Here is a 17,491-nt window from a genome sequence, read left to right on the forward strand (position 1 = left end):
TAGCAGGGGACCCAGGATAGCTTCCTGAAGAAAGTACACGTGCTTTCAGTCTCAAACTGAAGCCATACGTCCTCCCTCCCTTCTCCAGAAAGGCTGCCTGTGCCTCCCTGTACTGCAGAAACCCCAGTGGCAGCTGGGAATGAAGGATGGCAGCCCATAGTGGCAGGGAAGCCAGTGGCAGGGTGACACATTAGCTCTCTTCCTCCCTGTTCTGGATCTGGAGATGCAGAGTGAGGCTTAGAACCTGCAGCAGGAAGGACTTAATATGAACAAGAGGCAGAATTTCCCAGTGGTCCCTCATCCTGGAATCCTTGTCCCTGGTGAGCTGTTGGGTGTGAGGAGGGGAAATGGGGACACCAAGGTGTCACTTTTACAATGGTAGGGCCCAGGATAGAGAAGGATCCCCACTCTGAGCCTTGGGCTACTGCCCTAACTTGGATCTCCTGGGGGGTCCAAGAGATTCCTTTGTGGAGAGAAGGGAGACCTGGGAGCTGGGTTTTGTCGGGGAGGGGGCTCCGGATCCTTGAGCTTGGGGGTGGGCAGCCTGTGGGCACGCCCCCTTCCTCCCCATCCATACAGAATCACCACACCTCAGCCTTCACTGGGCAGCCTCCAGTCGGGAGGCTACCAAAATAAGTTTAAGTGTGGGGTGGTTTGGGGGAGGGCAGAGTGGGGAGCCCTTGATGGGCTCGCACAGCTGCCAGGAAGCCTTCGTCAAATGTCTCTCGCAGGTTCATGCTCAGAGTGTCGGTCCAGAAGGTGCCATCACCCAGGCGCCGCTTCCGGGGCACCTCTCTCATGGTGACAGAACAGAAGCCCTGGGGCACCTTCATCCTGCACGGCTGCACCGACGGGTACAGCTCGCGGATTATCACCTCTAAAGGCAGCCGGGGCACAGGCGCCACCTGGCTGCCGGCCACCGTGCGCAGGAGCGCACCACCGTGCCCGTCGGACCTCACCTCGAGGAAGCAGCGGAAGTCGTGCTCCGGCCTGGGGTCGGGATGCACGCCCAGGCGGATGCCCTGCGGGTAGCCGATCTGGGCGGTGGGGGACCTGACAGGGTTGTTGCTGAGATTCCACACCTTGGGCCGCCTGACCATGGGCTGCTTGCAGGTGGGTATAGGCATCGCGGAGGGCTGACTGGGCTGCAGCGTCTGTCGCAGGCGCGCCTCTCGGGAGGGGTAGACGCTCTTGGGAGGCCACAGTGCCCCGTGCTTGGGGGTCTTGGAGAGCACAGTGGCCTGGGGTGGAGGACGGGGCTCTCCCTGAGTGTTGCGGATCAGGGATTGGCCTTGGGGCAGCAGCTTGTGATGGAGCCACTTCTTGAAGTCAGCCTCTCTCAGAATTTGCTGCTCTTTCTGCAATATCAGAAGGCACAAGATAGTTCTGGAGGGCTACTCCCCCTGTGCTTCTGTGGAAGGAGGCCCGGTGGCTGCAGCCCTGGAAACCTCAGGTTTCTGACTGAGTAGATACCTTCCTGCCTCCAGGGAGCCCGGAGTCTGATGAGAGAAACCCCTGCCTGTGGGAGCCCTTGTTCTGATGGGGAGATAGCCACTGCCTGGAGGGGGCCCCTGGGCTCATGGGACAGACAGAGCCTTCCCCATAGGAGAGACCTCCAATCTGATGGAGATACAGCCTCTGCCCTAGGTGAGGTCTCCAACTTGAGGAGGGAGACACAGTCCCTGCCCTATGGAAAAACTTGAGTCTTAATGGGGGAGACCAGCCTCCACCCCCACTAAAGGAGTTCCCAGTCTGATGGTGGAGACATGTCCTGCCCTAAGAGAGTCTCTGGGTTGATGGGGAAAAAGGCAAATGAGTGATGCAGACTTATCCTTGACCCTGGAAGGAGAAAGCAGAAAAGTTTGGAAGGCTAGGAACTGGATGGAGCTAATCTGGGCAGGCTTCTTGGAAGTGGTGGGCCTTGAGTGGTCACTGTAGGGAGAGAGACAGTTTTGGCTGGCTCTCCAGGCTGGGTGGTGATGCTCTCTGTCCTTGCCTCCACTAGAGCTGAACCTTCAACTCGTTGTCACAGAACCGACCCCTTTCCCCCTCCCCGTCTCAGTGTCTCACTTCCCAGACTGTTGCTAAGCAGTCAGGTGGTTTGGAGATTGACCCAGCTTCAGATTTAGGCTCCGATTAGGCTAAGCCAATCATAATAATTCCATCAGCCTCGCCCCAGACCTAAGTCAGTCAACACATGGCTTTCTTTTAGCTCTAGGGATTGGAACAAGAATGGACACATGATCCAGTTGAGGCCAATAAGAGATAAGGGGAGATCTTCAAGGGGCTTCTGGGAAATCTTAGAGCCACAGGAACAGATGGGCTTTGCCTCCTCTGGATACATACATGACTCTGAAGGCTGGGTGACACTGACAACGGAGGGTAGGACAGGGAGATTTGGCGAGGAATGCAGCTGGGACAGAGCTGGAGTACCGGATTTTGCCAGCCCCAAAGCCCTCCCAACTCCTGGATCCACTTAGGATTCCCAGCATCTTCTTTCGGGGTTTTCTGGTTCTTACATCCTATGTAGTTATACCTGCTTAAAATCCTTTATTCTCCTTTTCTGTCCCAGCTGAGGTCTGACATTGATCTGGGCCCCTGCCGGGTCTCTAGCTTGTCAGTCTCCAGCTCACATCTGATTCCCTGGCTGTACTGAATTTGCACTTCTTGACAAACTCCATGCTCTCATGTGCCCCTATGCCTCTCCACAGGGCTCTCTGTTCCTTCTACCAGGTTAGTCCTTTCCTGATTCTTCATATGGCCAACGGCCACCCACCTTTAAAGAGTCCCCTTGAGCATTATCCCTTCGGCACCCTCCTGGAGCCCTCCTTCTCAGAGGAGCGGGCGAGGGAGGCTCTTTCTGGGTGGGACCACTTCTAGCCACTCTTCTAACTAACTGCGCCTGTGGGTCCCTGCCTCCTCTGCTCACACGCCTGGACGGCCGGTGCCCCTGCCCGTCCTACTGGCCCTACCCCTTACCTGATACTCAGTCAGGCAGTCCTCCTCCGTGAGCGCCAGCTGCTTCTTGAGCCTCTTCAGTTTCCGCATCTCATGGGCAAAGTCCTTCTTGTCCTGTTTCCACATGGCATCCTTCAAGAACCTGGTGCCGAGGCGGGGCGGCGGGGGGGGGGTGTTATTCCCCAGTGACTGAGCTTCGCCCTGGGCAGGGAAGACTGGCTGCTGCTGAGGGCCTGGGTGGGAGTGGGCAGAGCTGCCAGAGATGAGATGAGCGAGATGACCCATCCGCACTGCCCGAGGCCCCGCTGGCTGAAGCGTCTGCGGGATCACCACCCTCCTGCTGATGAGCTGGGGCCTCACGGCAGTGCTAAGCCCCAGGGGTGAGGCCCTGTGGACAGCCCTGGGAATAGCATCTTGGGGAGAGGCCCCCTCTGCAGACTCACCCCCAGACCCTCCTCTTACATGCTCAGCTCTGGGTGAGGGCACCGGGGAAGGGTGACAGGCAGGGGTGGTTCTCACAGCCTCACCGGGCACAGATGCGGTGGTTCCATATTTTGCAGTAGTCGATGGGCTTGCAGCCCCTGGCATCTTGGGCATGAACATTGGCACCTTTCTGCACCAGGACCTTCACACAGCTCAGCAGGCCCTCGCGGGCTGCCAGGTGCAGGGGTGTGGAGCCGTTGCATGTCTGACTGTGGAGGGCCCCGCCGGGGGGAGGAGGGCAGAAAGGAAGGACCAAGGGCATCTGCCTGTCAGGTGAGCCAACCAGCTTCCAGGCTGCTCTGCCACCCGTCCACTGGGTGACCCTGGCATGTCCCTTCTCCTCTCTGTACCTCAGTTTCTTCAACTGTAGAAGGAGGGTTTGGACTAAGTGAACAGCAGAAGTCTGATTATGGGGTATGTGACCGTGAGGAAATGCCAGAAGGAGAGCTGGTTGGCTGGAGCTCAGAGACCACTAACCTCATCTCTCCTTAAACCACTCAGCCCTCCTGCCCCTTCCCCACACCTAGCCATGGCCCACAAGGCCTGCGTGGCTGGGCCCTGCTTCCTCCCCAACTTTGTCCTCTGACCTTGCCCCACTCTCTCCCAGCATGGCCTTTACACCTCTGCCTGGAACACTTTTCCTTGGCTTTGCTAGGCTGGCTCACCTCTCCATTCTCTCCTTAGAGGTAACTGCTCTTCCCAAATAGATCTTCTCCCTGCCCGCTTTACTCACCACCCTGTTTATACCCTTCATAACCACTTACCACACTCTGTCATTTTGTTCATTTATTAGTTTGCTAATTGGCTGTCTGCTCCTGCACTAGTATATCGGTTTTACGAGGGCAGGGACCATTGCTGTATGTTCACCATTGTATTCCTCAACTCTGGCCCAGCACTTAGCACATTACATGCTGGATAAGTATTTTGAATGAATGCAGTCTCCTATACGCCATCCATGCACTTTCCATGCATTTTCTCAACTATCACAATAGTCTCACGTGATAGGCACTGTCATCCCCCCAAATTTCAGTTGAAGACACTGAGGCAGTAGTTCCCAAACTCTGCTGCAAATGAGAAATAGCTGGGGACCTTTTGAGCCTTCCAGAGTCCAGGCCACACCTCAGACCAATTAAATGACAACCTTTGGATTGGAACACAGGCATTGGTATTTTTGAAGCTCCCCAGGTGATTCCAGTGTACAGACAGGTTTGGGAACCAGAGCACTGAGGCTTAGGGTTGAGTGACTTGCCTGAGGTTTTTCTGTCTGGTAGCAGGCAGCAAAGCTGGGACACGAACTAGGTCTGTCCTCTCCCCAAATCTCTTAACCACGACACCATGTGGGCTCTCTGACTGTTCATGTGGGAACCAATCCTTGTCACCCCACAGCCCCTCTGCCTGTCCTGCTTGGATCTGCCTGCCTCGAAGTGGGGTTCTTATCTGCCCAGCCTCCAAGCCACTCTCCCCTCATAGGCTGGACTCACGTGTTGAGGGCCGCCCCTTGCTTAATCAGATAGTGAATGCAGGGGAGGGCCATGGTCTTGTTGTCACTGTGCATGACAAGGTGTAGAGGTGTCTGGCCATCGTTGGTGGGCAGGTCCGCGGGAAACTTGTACTCCTCTACCAAGACCTGCAGGCATGCAAGCCTGCCACTCTGGGCGGCAAAGTGGATGGCAGCGAAACCCTGTCGGGGCCAGAGGAGGCAGGAAGAGGCTGAGCAGGACTGGCACCCCAGGGCCCACAGCCTAACCCAGAGAGCAACTTCTTGGGGTTACCCTCCCCCTCTTCTCTGTGCCCCCGGGGAATCGCACGTACCCCTTTCCCACTCCCGTATCGCTCCCCCTTCCCCGCTCCCCCAAATGGCCTTCCAGACGGTCGGAAGGTGAATTAGGACCATCTCCCCAGAAAAGGACATCTCCGGATGCTCTACTGTCACTCTTCGCCAGGTAGCTACTACGTACGGAGCTCTCTGTGGGGTGGAGACGACTTCGGTCCCCGCCCCTGAGCTCCTAGGCCTTACCTTGTCATCGGCCGGGATTTCCCCACGGTGCCGATTTAGACAGAACCGCAACCATTCCAGGTTGCCCAGCGAGGCCGCGAACAGCTCGTGGTAGCGCCCGATCGCCCTCTGGTCCCACACCTCGGCTAGACTCACGGAGCTAGAGCAGGCGCGGGGAGGAAGGCGGGAGTGAGCCGGGCAGCGGCGGCCTGCGGGGCCCGCGCGGGCCAGGCCCCCACGTGCCCGAAGGCCTTTCTGGAGGCCGGGCCAGGGCGCGCTGCGCGGCAGGGCAATGGGGACGCGACCGTCGTCGAGGGCCCCGGGCACCTCGCAGGAGGCGAGCCTGACCCGGCCGACCCCCGCCGCCCCACGGCCGGCCGCTCCGGGAGGCCCGAGCGGTTTCCCGCGCCCCGACGCCCGCACACCCGCTCCCAGGCCCACCTGGGCCGCCGGGCCGCCGAGTCGCCGCAGCTGGCCGACACCTGCTCCGCCAGCCGCATGGGGACGACCCCTGAGAGGCGCTGCCGCCCGCGGGGTGCCGCCCGCCCGCCGAGGTTCCAGCTCGCGCTCCGGGGGGCGGGCGGGCGCTCTCGGGCGAGGGTCGCGGGGTCGGCCCCGCTCGCCCCCTCGGCCCCGGCGCCGCCCAGTCTGCCACCCCACCCCCGCGGCCCAGTCGTCCTGGAGACTCGACATCGCACACACCCCACACTGAAAGACACGTAGCTTTTGTTTATGATTATAAAATTGGTTAAGTGCTGATTGTAAAAAACAGAAAGGACAATGAGGATATTAAAAATCAATCCCACCACCCACAGAAATCACGGTCTATTACTCTATGTGTATGCATATTGTATACGTTTTTGTGCCTCTTTTCATTCAGCGCTAAATTATGAGCTAGCTTCCATTGTCAGTCCACATCCTAAACGTGTATTATGACGCAACCAGAGCCCAACATCGTGATGGATGCGCTGTCAATTTCACATGTGCTGCAGAAAACTAAATGGCTCATTTCTGGTTGTTTTCTTAGGATGGATTCCTGGGAGTAGAATTACTAAGTGAAAGGGAATGAACATTTTTTAGCTGTTGATATATGTTTCCAAACTGCCCTCCAGCAAGGTTTTCTATTCCCTTACACTTCCACCTGAAGTGAAACAGGTGCACTGTAAATCAGCCACGTGACTTTGGTCAAGTAGCCAAGCAATAAATGTTGCTTGAATCAGTGTTGAGTGTTACTGAACCATCCACATTCTCACCCCTTCTCAGGGGAAACAGACCCCAAGCTTATCAGAGGGCTACTGAGGCCCCAGGGTCGACTCTAGGCTTATCTGGCCACACCACCCACTTCTAACGACCTTCTTCCCTCTGCACCAGACTTCCCAGTGTTTCCCCTGGGAAGATCTATGATGGAGGGAGGAGGGTCTATTATGACCACAGTGACCTGCAAGGAGAGACAAAAATGCAGATTCTCCAACCAGAAGGACCTGTCCCCCTTTCCAGGGAAACCTCCTTTTGTAGCCCAGTTGCCTTCCAATCCCAGTGGTCAGAAGGAGTCAGCACCTCTCCTGAGCACCTTGAAAACCAGCAACTCCTACTGGATATTTGCCCCAGGTGGGGCCTTAGCAACTGGCTTCCAAGTAAGATAAAGTGACAGTGCTTTGCAGGGACAGATTTTGAGGATTTCCTGGAAGCTGAGGGATTCTTTGGGCTGTTGCTTTTGGAATATGAGGATCCAAACAATGGCAGCAAGACCTTATGCCTGTGTTGGGGTAGGAGGGTGTATCTCAGGACTTCTTCAAGTAAACGCTCTCTATCTTCACCTGGGGTATCTTGCGGTCTCTATAGCGGTGGTTGCAACCCTGCCTGTACATTGGAATCACCTGGGGGGGTGGGAAAATCAGTGCAGGGGACTTGTGCCTAGCGATTCAAATTACAAGTTGACCCTCGAACAACGAGGATTTGAACTGTGCAACGGGGGTTCATTCATACACACATATTTTTCAATAGTAAATTCTACGTGGTCCCTGGTTGGTTGAATCTGCGGATAAGGAGGAACCGCGTTTATGCAAGGCCAACTCAACGTTATGTGAGGATTGACCCCCACGTTGTTCAAGGGTCAACTAATTGATTTGGTTTAGAGCCTGAGCAGTTGGTGTTTTGTAAATTTCTCTAGGTGACTGTCACATGCAGCCAGGGTTGAGAAGGACTTTGAGGCATTCCTGCCTCAGTCCTCCTCCTGAGGAGGCCAGAGGCTGCAGGTGATCCTGAGGAAAGAAGGTCACAGAGTGAGGCAGGGGCAGATGGGAGGAGAGGATGGCTTTCACCCTAAAGACCCCTTGGCCAGAGCTAGAGCCATGCGGCTGGGCAGACAGTGCCTGATGGAACAACAGAAGACAGACCACGGGGAGGGCAGATGGCAGAAAATGCCCAGAGGGGGTGGATTTCCTCTCTGGAAAGGGATGGTAAGGGTATATCTCCTGAACAACTGGTTTGACAGCCTCCAGGCAAGGGTGATGGAAGGCAGAGGGAAGAGGCAAACCCGGAGAGAAACCGAGGCAGGACCTCAGAGCCTGCGGTCTCCACATCCTGGTCCCATGCCCAAGGCCCGCTCCTCATTGCTCCCTAAGCCACTCCAAGATCCTTTTGAAGCTTAAGCTATTTTGGATTGTTTCTATCACTTTTAACTGAAGCCTGACTAGTAAAATCTTCCTGAGGTTAAATTCTCCATAGGAACAAATAATTGGGACCAGTGGGGTGGTCCCTGGAAGATGCTATGTGGGCCAGGGCACTGTGGAACCCCAGAGGACATTGGGACCAGTTCCTAAGGGGTGGGTGTGCTTTGAACGCCAGGACTGGTTGGTTTGAGCGGGGGCACACTCACTTGGGCTAGGGCAGGAGGAGGCTGGCACTTTCACTGTGGCCCGGCCGGTGCTAGCACATTGTCTGAGGATGGTAGTAGGACAGGGGATCTTGGCTGCAAGCAGTTGAAGTCCTCGAGTGATGGGTCTGGTTTCTGGCTGTGGCGGTAATGGCATAGGAAACAGGGCTGACTGATTTTGAGGTATCCAGCTGTAGTCGTGGGAGGGAGGAATAATGCTACCTTGATGGGGTAAACACTCCCATCTGCGGTAGAAAGGAAGCTTGAAAGACAGGTCCTAAGAGGTAGGAGAGGGAATGCCTGCCTCTTGAGACCAGATTTGGAGAAAGACAGGAATCTGGGTGCCTATCACACTGTGAGCGTGGAGATCGAGTCTGTTCAGGACAGGAACCCCAGAGAGCAAGTCATATCTCTTAACCAGATTTCCAAGTTGTGTGCCCACTTTCTTATCTGTTCTCCCTAGTACTCTCAATGAAGGTGTCAAATCGGAATGAATCCTTTGCTTCAGCCTCAGAGCAATTCCAAAGGATCCGCAGAACCATAGCTGGGCTGGTGTTTTCACCCTGCCACAGAGTGTCTCAGAGATTGGAGGTTATCATGAAGCTTTCAGTAACAGGGAGATGATTTAATCAGGCTAGCACCTGAGTATCATGCTTAATTCTAACTATCCCAGAAGGGATCTAAAATGTAATTCTAATGCCTCTTGAACTGCTGAGAGCTAGAGTGAGTTTGTCTCAAATCCCTATGCCCAGCTTCCACTTCTGGAATGGTAACATGAGGCGCTCTGTTGACCCACTGTCCTACCATAACTGGTAAAGATTATCTTACAAACCAATTGTAAAAGTCTCTGGAAATTTTCCTAAGGGCATACAGCAAATGAAGAAACTTATTCAAGAAAATCTACTAAATCTCAGCAAGAACAGTGAGAGTCTGTGGCACTTAAGCTACAACCTTCTCCCTCCCTTCCTCTCTCCCCATCTCAGAGCAATGACTGAAGCTCTGATCCAGGTGAGTGTGGCCAAGAAAATGGGGCTCCTTTTCCCCTCAGCTCCCAGGCAAGAGATATGGTATCTCACTGAGAGGAGCAGGCCGCCAGCATCTCACCAATGCCTCCTTTCTCTGCTCCAAGTTGTAGAGGCTAAATTCCTGGTGAGTGTAGCCAAAAGACTGGGGCTCTCTTCCTTCACCCAGCCCTCACCAATAGGGCAGAGGCTTCATTTCAGGCATGCCAGTCTGAGAATACTGATCACCCTTTTCCCAGCTTACATGCTCATGGGGCAGGGGTTCTGTGTTGGGAGAGGCTTACTGGCAACCTAAATGTCCATCGACAGGATCAGAGGCTACCACCAGTGCCCAGAACCCTGCTCACAAAGCTGGATGTCATTCTGAGAGATATGAGCCACTGTCCTTGCCCTCAGCTCCTCAACAGAGACTCAGAGATTATGCCCAGTCAATCCATAAAAACTAAGAGCTCTGAAGCTCTTCCCTAAATCACTGACTTTAGGGAATTCCTTGGCAGTCCAGTGGTTAGGGCTCCATGCTTCCACAGCAGGGGCACAGATTCGATCCCTGCTCTGGGAACTAAGATCCCACAAGGCACAAACCCACAAAAAAAAAAAAAAAAAAATCACTGATTTTATTTGGAACAGAGCATGGGGACATTCAAACTTAAGAGTGCTCTGAAAACAATGGAGATTTTGGTGGTAAGCAATTAAAAACAACAAACTGTAGGTCAGGTAGTTTACCAGAGAGAACCAGGGAAAAAGAAAGCTTAGAAGAGCCCTCCTGGGGTCAGAACAAACCTCAAAGAATGGCTTTAAAAACTACCTTCGCGGGGCTTCCCTGGTGGTGCAGTGGTTGAGAGTCTGCCTGCCAATGCAGGCGACACGGGTTCGAGCCCTGGTCTGGGAAGATCCCACATGCCGCGGAGCAACTAGGCCCGTGAGCCACAGCTACTGAGCCTGCGCGTCTGGAGCCCGTGCTCCGCAACAAGAGAGGCCGCGATAGTGAGAGGCCCACGCACCGCGATGAAGAGTGGCCCCCGCTCGCCGCAACTAGAGAAAGCCTTTGCACAGAAACGAAGACCCAACACAGCCAAAAATAAATAAATTAATTAAAAAAACAAAAAACAAAAACCAAAAAAAACTACCTTCACAAAGGGAACCAAATTTAATTGAATCAAACCCTAGAGCAATTTATGCCCTAGGGGCATTGTTGACAATAGAGCAATAAGCTGACAATTAGTGGAGCCTAAAAGTTGGGTATGATACCAGCAGAGACAGCCAGTTTAACAGAGAACTCAGGGAAAGAGACAGTCTGAGAGAGTCCTGCTAAAACTACTGCCATCCCAGAGTTACCTGCATATATCCAAGGCTGCATCCTCTTAGCAGTCATATCGGAGGCTTCACATTGAGGGGGAAAGATACTTCACTAAAATATTCCATCCAAGTCACTAAATGAATAAACAAGAAAACAACAACAAACAAACCTTGGAGAAGGGGGTGGGAAAATCAGTATCCACAGTTGCTACAATATATTACTTAAAAAGTCCAGTTCTCAACAAAAAATTATGAGACATACAAAGAAACAGAAAAGTATGACCCATAAGCAGGGGAAAAAAAAAAAGCATACAACAGAAATTGTCTCTGAAAGGGCACAGATATCAGACTTAACAAACCAAGATTTCAAAACAATTATTATAAGTATTTTCAAAGAACTAAAGGAAACCATACTAAAAAGAATTAAAAGAAAGTATGACAGTCTCATCAAATAAGGAATATCAATAAAGAGAAATTATTTTTTTAAAAAAGAACCAAATGAAAATTCTGAAATTGAAAAATACAATAACTGAAAAGTTTACTAGGAATTCTCAAGAGTAGATTTGAACTTGCAGAAAAAAGAATCAGCAAACTTGAAGATAAGTGAATAGAGATTATGCAATTCAAAGAAAAGAGATAAAAAAAGAGTGAAGAAAAATGAACAGATCCTCAAAAAAAAAAAATACATATGGGACATCATTAGGCACACCAACATACACATAGTGGGTGTACCAGGATGAGAAGTGAGAGAAAGGAGCAGAAAAAATACTTGAAGAAATAATGGCTGAAAAAGATTAATCTACACATTTAAGAAGCTCAACAAACTTAAAGTACAAAAACACAAAGAGATTCACACCTGGGCAATCATACTAAAAATGCTGAAGACAAGGAGAAAATTTTGAAAACAACAAGAGAAAAGTGATTCACCACATACAAGGGGATCCAAAAAAGATAAGCAATTGACGTCCCATCAGAAATAATAAGGTCATAAGGCAATGAGATGACATATGCAAATGCTGAAAGAGAAAAACTGTCAACCAAGAATCTTATATCCAGCAAAACTATCTTTAAAAAATGAGGATGAAATAAAAACGTTGCCTACACCCCCCAAAAACAGAAAACAAAAACTGAAAATTTTTTGCTAGCAGCCCTGCCTCACAAGAATTACTAATTGAGATTCTTCAGGCTACTAGCAAGTGACCCCATGCCATAATTTGGATCCTTGTAAAACAAAAACAAAGCAAACAAAAAACCCAAAGAGCACTGGTAAAGGTAGTTATGTACTTATAAAAAACAATATAAATGTGTATTTCTTCTCCTTTTTCTCTTAACTGATTTTAAAAGAAATTGTATAAAACAATATACATATAATTGTACTGTTGGGCCTATAACATATAGAAACATATTTCACAATAACAACACAAAGGAGGTAGATGGGAGCAAAGCTGTATGGAGTAAGAAAATAAGTAAGTAAGATTTTAAATATTTATTTATTTATTTATTTTATTTTGGCTGTGTCAGGTCTTCGTTGCGGCATGCGGGATCTTTTTTAGTTGCGGCATGCAGACTTCTTAGTTGCGGCATGCGAGCTCTTAGTTGCACATGCATGCGGGGTCTAGTTCCCCGACAAGGGATTAAACCCAGGCCTGCTGCATTGGGAGTGCAAAGTCTTACCCACTGGACCACCAGGGAAGTCCCAGAAAGTACGATTTTAACTTGAATCCACAGGAACAAATGAAGAGAACCAAAAATTGTAAATTAGAAAATTAGTATAACAAAATCTATAAACATATACTGTTCTCGGCTTCTTTAAAGGATGTAAAATTACATAAAGCAATAGTAACAATGCATATGTAATATATACAGATTGTAATATGTATAATAATATTACAATAAAGTGAAAGAGAAAATAGAGATATACAGGACATATAGGATATTCAGTATCTCCTTGGAATTAAGTTAATGTAAGTCTAAAATAGATTCTGCTAAGGTGAGATTGTATATGGTAAGCTCTAGAGGAAACACTAAGAAAATAAATAAAAAACAAGAGTTTAACTCATCATTAACAGAATTAAAATGTTACACTACAAAAGATTCACTTAATGTAAAAGAAAGCATTAAAGGAAGAATAGGGGAACAATAACAACAAAAAAGACACATATAGAAAATGAAAAGTAAAATGGCAGATGTACATCCTACCATATCAGAAATAATAGTCAATATGAATGGATTTAACAATCCAACAATCCAGAAATGGTCAAGCTGAATAAAAATCAAGATCCGACCATATGCCTTCTACAGGAAATATACCTTGGGTTCAAAGATACAAATAGGTTAAAAGTAAAAGGATAAAAGGAAAGAAAAAGTTATATTTTGCAAACAGCAACCATAAGAAAGCTGGAGTGGTTATACTAGTATCAGACAAAAAAGACCTTAACACAAAAAACTGTTACTAGAGTTAAAGAGGGACAATTCATAATGATAACAGGGTTAATCCATCAGAAAGATATAGCAATTATACAGATACGCAATTAACAACACAGCCCCCAAAATATGAAGCAACAACTGACAGAATTGAAAGAAGAAATATACAATTTAACAATAATAGTTGGAAACTTCAACACCCCACTTTCAACAATGGATAGAACAAGGAGACAGAATACAACAAGGAAATAGAAGACTTGACAAAACTATAAATAAATGACTTAACAGACATCTATAGCACTCTCCACCCAAAAATAGCAGAATACACATTCTTCTCAAGTGTACATGGAACATTCTGCAAAATAGACAACATATTAAACCATAAAAAAAGCCTCAATAAACTTAAATAAATGTAAATTGTACAATTGTGTGTTCTCTGACCACACTGGAATGAAATTAGAACTCAATAACAGAAAGAAACTTGGGAAATTCACAAATCTATGAAAATTAAGAAACACACTTCCAAATAACAAATGAGTCAAAGAATAAATCACAAGGGAAATTACTTTGAGATGAATAAAAACAAAAGCACAGCATACCAAAACTTATTGAATGCAGCTAAAGCAGTGCTAAGCAGACTATTTATAGCTGTCAATGCCTGTGTTAAAAAATAAGAAAGATCACAAATGAATAATCTAAAATTCCACCTTAACAATGTAAAAAGAAGAGCAAAGTTACCCAAAGCAAGTAGAAGGAAAGAAAGATTAGAGTAGAAATTAATTAAATAGAGAATAGAAAACAGTAGATAAAATCAACAAAACTAAAAGATGATTCTTTGAAAAGATCAAGAAGACTGGCAAATCTTTAGCTAGACTGACCAAGAGAAAAAGAAGAATTATTACTAAAACAGGAATTAAAGAGGGGACATTACTACAGACCTAACAGAAACAAAAAGGATTACAAGGGAATACTATGATCAATCATTTTCCAACAATTTATATAGCTTAGATGAAATGGACAAATTCTTCTTTAAAAAAAAATTTTTTTTAATTAAAAAAAATTTTTTTGGCTGCACTGTGCAGCTTGTGGGATCTTAGTTCCCTGACCAGGGATTGAATCCAGGCCTTGGCAGTGAGAGCACGGAGTCCTCACCACTGGACCCCCAGGGAATTCCCTGAAGTGGACAAATTCTTAGGACAAAAAGTACCAAAATGGACTCAGGACGAAATACAAATATGAATAGAACTATAACAAGTAAAGAGATTGTTAGTAATAATAAACTTTAAAAAACCTACCCACAAAGAAAACCCCAGGTTTAGACATTTGAGGAATCTACCAAACATTTAAAGAAGAATTATTACCAATTACTTACAAACTCTTCCAAAAGTAAAAAATAAAAGATCAAACAATTTCAACTCATTCTGTGAGGCTAGTATTATCCTTATACCAAAATCAGACCAAACATCACAAGAAAAAAAAAAATCCTCCAGGCCAATAGCTCTTGTGAATAAAAATGCAAAAATTCTCAACAAAACACTACCAAACAGAATCTAGTAACATATAAAAAAGATTGTACACCATGACAAAGTGGAATTTATCCCAGGAATGCAATGTTGGCTTAACATCTGAAAATCAATTAATGTAATATACCATATCAATAGAATAAAAGACAAAACCCATGATCATCTCAACAGACACAGAAAGAGTGTTTAACAAAATTCCACACCTATTCTAGATAAAGCACTCAACAAACTTGGAGTAGAAAGAAATTCCTCAACTTGATAAAGAGTATCTGTGTAAAATCCACAGCTAACATCATACTTAATGGTGAAAGATTGGTTTCTCTTTAAGATCAGGAACAAGACAATGATGTCCACTCTTGCCACTTCTATTCAACATTGTATTGAAGGTTATAGCCAGGGAAATGAGGCAAGGAAATGAAATAAAAGGCATCCACATTCAAAAGAAAGAAGTAGAACTATCTCTACAGATGATATGATCTTGTATATTGAAAATCTTAAGGAACCTGGTACTGGCAAAAGGATAGACATACAGATCCATGGGATAGATCTGGAATCCAGGGGGAAAAACCCCTCACATTAATGGTCAATCGAGTTTTTTTTTTTAATTAATTAATTTTATTTATTTATTTTTGGCTGCGTTAGGTCTTCGTTGCTGCGCGCAGGCTTTTCTCTGCGAAAGGGGGCTACACTTCGTTGCCGTGTGCGGGCTTCTCATTGCAGTGGCTTCTCTTGTTGCAGAGCATGGGCTCTAGGCACGCGGGCTTCAGTAGTTGTGGCACGCGGGCTTAGTAGTTGTGGCTCGCGGGCTCTAGAGTGCAGGCTCAGTAGTTGTGGTGCATGGGCTTAGTTGTTCTATGGCATGTGGTATCTTCCTGGACCAGGGCTCAAACCCATGTCCCCTGCACTGGCAGGCAGATTCTTAACCACTGCGCCACCAGGGAAGCCCCTGGTCAATTGAGTTTTTATGAAAGTGCCAAGATAATTCAATGGGGGCAAGAATAGTCTTTTCAACAAATGGTGCTGGGACAACTGAATATCCACACGCAAAAGAGTGAAGCTGGACCTCACTTCATATCATAACAAAAATTAACTCAAAATGAAGGAAGATCTAAATGTAAGAGCTAAAACCATAGAACTCTTAGAAAAAAAATCATAAGTGTAAAGCTTTGTGACCTTGGATTAGGCAATGGGTTCTTAGATGTGACATCGAAAGAAGCAAACAAACTGGACATTACTGAAATTAAAATCCTTTGTGCTTCAAAAGATACCATCAAAAAAGTGAAAGGACAACCTACAGAATGAGAGAAAATATTTACAAATTACTGATTAAGGACTTGTGTCTAGAAAATATAAAACACTCTTACATTCAACAATAAAAAAGACAACCTAATTTTAAAATGGGCAAAGGATCTGAACAGACATTTCTCCAAAGAAAATATACAAATGGCCAATAAGCACATGAAAAGATAATATGCTCAATATCATTTGTCATCAGGGAAATGCAAATCAAAACCAAAAATGAGATATCATTTCACACCCCCTAGGATGGCTATTAATCAAAAAGACACAATAACTGTACAGCTACATGCAAAAGAATCAAACTGGACTCATACCATATAAAAAAATAAACTCAAAATGGGTTAAAGACTTAAATGTAAGACCTGAAACCATGAAACTCCTAGAGAAAACAGGCAGTATGCTCTCTGCCGTCGGTTTTAGCAATATTCTACTCAGGCAAGGGACACAAAAGCAAAAATAAACAAATTGGGTCTACATCAAACTAAAAAGATTAACACAGCGAAGGAAACTATTAACAAAATGAAAAGACTGCCTTGAATGGGAGAAGATATTTGCAAATGATAAATCTAAGGAGTTAATATCCAAAATACACAAAGAGGGACTTCCCTGGTGGTCCAGTGGTTAAGAATCGCCTTCCAATGCAGGGGATGCGGGTTCGATCCCTGGTCAGGGAACTAAGATCCCACCTGCCACAACTAGAGGGCCTGCGCGGCACAATGAAGACCCAGTGCAGCCAAAAAAAAACAAAAACCAAAACAAAATACACAAAGAACTCATACAACTCAACATCAGAAAAACAAACAACCCAATTGAAAAATGGGCAGAATAGCTGAATAGACATTTTCCCCTGATTAAAAAACGGTAGAGGACCTGAACAGATATTTTTCCAAAGAGTACAGATGGCCAAGAGACACATGAAAAGATGTTCACATCACTAGTTATCAGGGAAATGCAAATCAAAACCACAATGAGATATCACCTCACACCTGCCAGAATGGCTAATTTCAAAAAGACAACAAATAACAAGAATTGGCAAGGATGTGGAGAAAAAGGAACCCTCGTGTGCTGTTGGTGGGAATGTAAATTGGTGCAGTCATTATGGAAAACAGTAGAGATTCCTCAGGACATTAAAAATAGAACTACCATACGATCCAACAATTCCGCATCTGGGTATTTCTCTGAAGAAAACAATAACACTAATTCAAAAAGATACATGCACCCTTATGTTCACTGCAGGATTATTTACAGTTGCCAAGATATGGAAGCAAACTAAGTGTCCATTGATGGATGAATGGATCAAGATGATGTGGTACATACATATATACACACAATGGAATATTACTCAGCTATAAAAAGAAAGAAATCTTGCCATTTGCAACAACATGGATCGATCTAGAAGGTATTATGCTAAGTGAAATATCAGACAGAGAAAGACAAACACTGTATGATCTCACTTATATATGAAATCTAAAAAAAAACCCACAAGAAAACAGAAACAGACTCATAGATACAGAACGCAAACTGGTGGTTGCCGGAGGGGAGTAAGGGAAGATGAGTGAAATAGGTGAGGGAGATAAAAAGGTACAAACTTCCAGATAAATAAGTCACGGGAATG

The 17,491-nt window shown here is 46.8% G+C and overlaps 1 protein-coding gene across 1 annotated transcript; it reads right to left on the minus strand.

Annotated features, from left to right (window-relative positions):
• Positions 1–74: 74 nt before the first annotated feature.
• Positions 75–13,692, minus strand: ANKRD53 (ankyrin repeat domain 53). The gene is made up of 6 exons (XM_082356446.1): positions 10,462–13,692; positions 5,459–10,139; positions 4,923–5,122; positions 3,486–3,707; positions 2,980–3,100; positions 75–1,358 (listed from the first exon to the last, which is right to left on the minus strand). The coding sequence occupies exons 2-6, from the start codon at positions 6,128–6,130 to the stop codon at positions 639–641; spliced, it is 1,935 nt and encodes a 644-aa protein (XP_082212572.1). The 5' UTR covers positions 6,131–10,139; positions 10,462–13,692; the 3' UTR covers positions 75–638.
• Between the last annotated feature and the right edge of the window lie 3,799 nt (positions 13,693–17,491).

Source organism: Balaenoptera borealis, assembly GCF_965194805.1.
Source record: "Balaenoptera borealis genome assembly, chromosome: 15".
Taxonomy (NCBI): Eukaryota; Metazoa; Chordata; class Mammalia; order Artiodactyla; family Balaenopteridae; genus Balaenoptera; species Balaenoptera borealis.

Bases quoted from the DNA above. Each gene is read 5' to 3' on its own strand.
- ANKRD53 (XM_082356446.1), bottom strand. From the start codon at position 6,130: ATGTCGAGTCTCCAGGACGACTGGGCCGCGGGGGTGGGGTGGCAGACT. The intron at 5,123-5,458 runs GTAAGGCCTAGG...TGGCCCCGACAG, and splicing joins AAATCCCGGCCGATGACAAG to GGTTTCGCTGCCATCCACTT. The intron at 1,359-2,979 runs GTAAGGGGTAGG...CTGATATTGCAG, and splicing joins ACTGCCTGACTGAGTATCAG to AAAGAGCAGCAAATTCTGAG.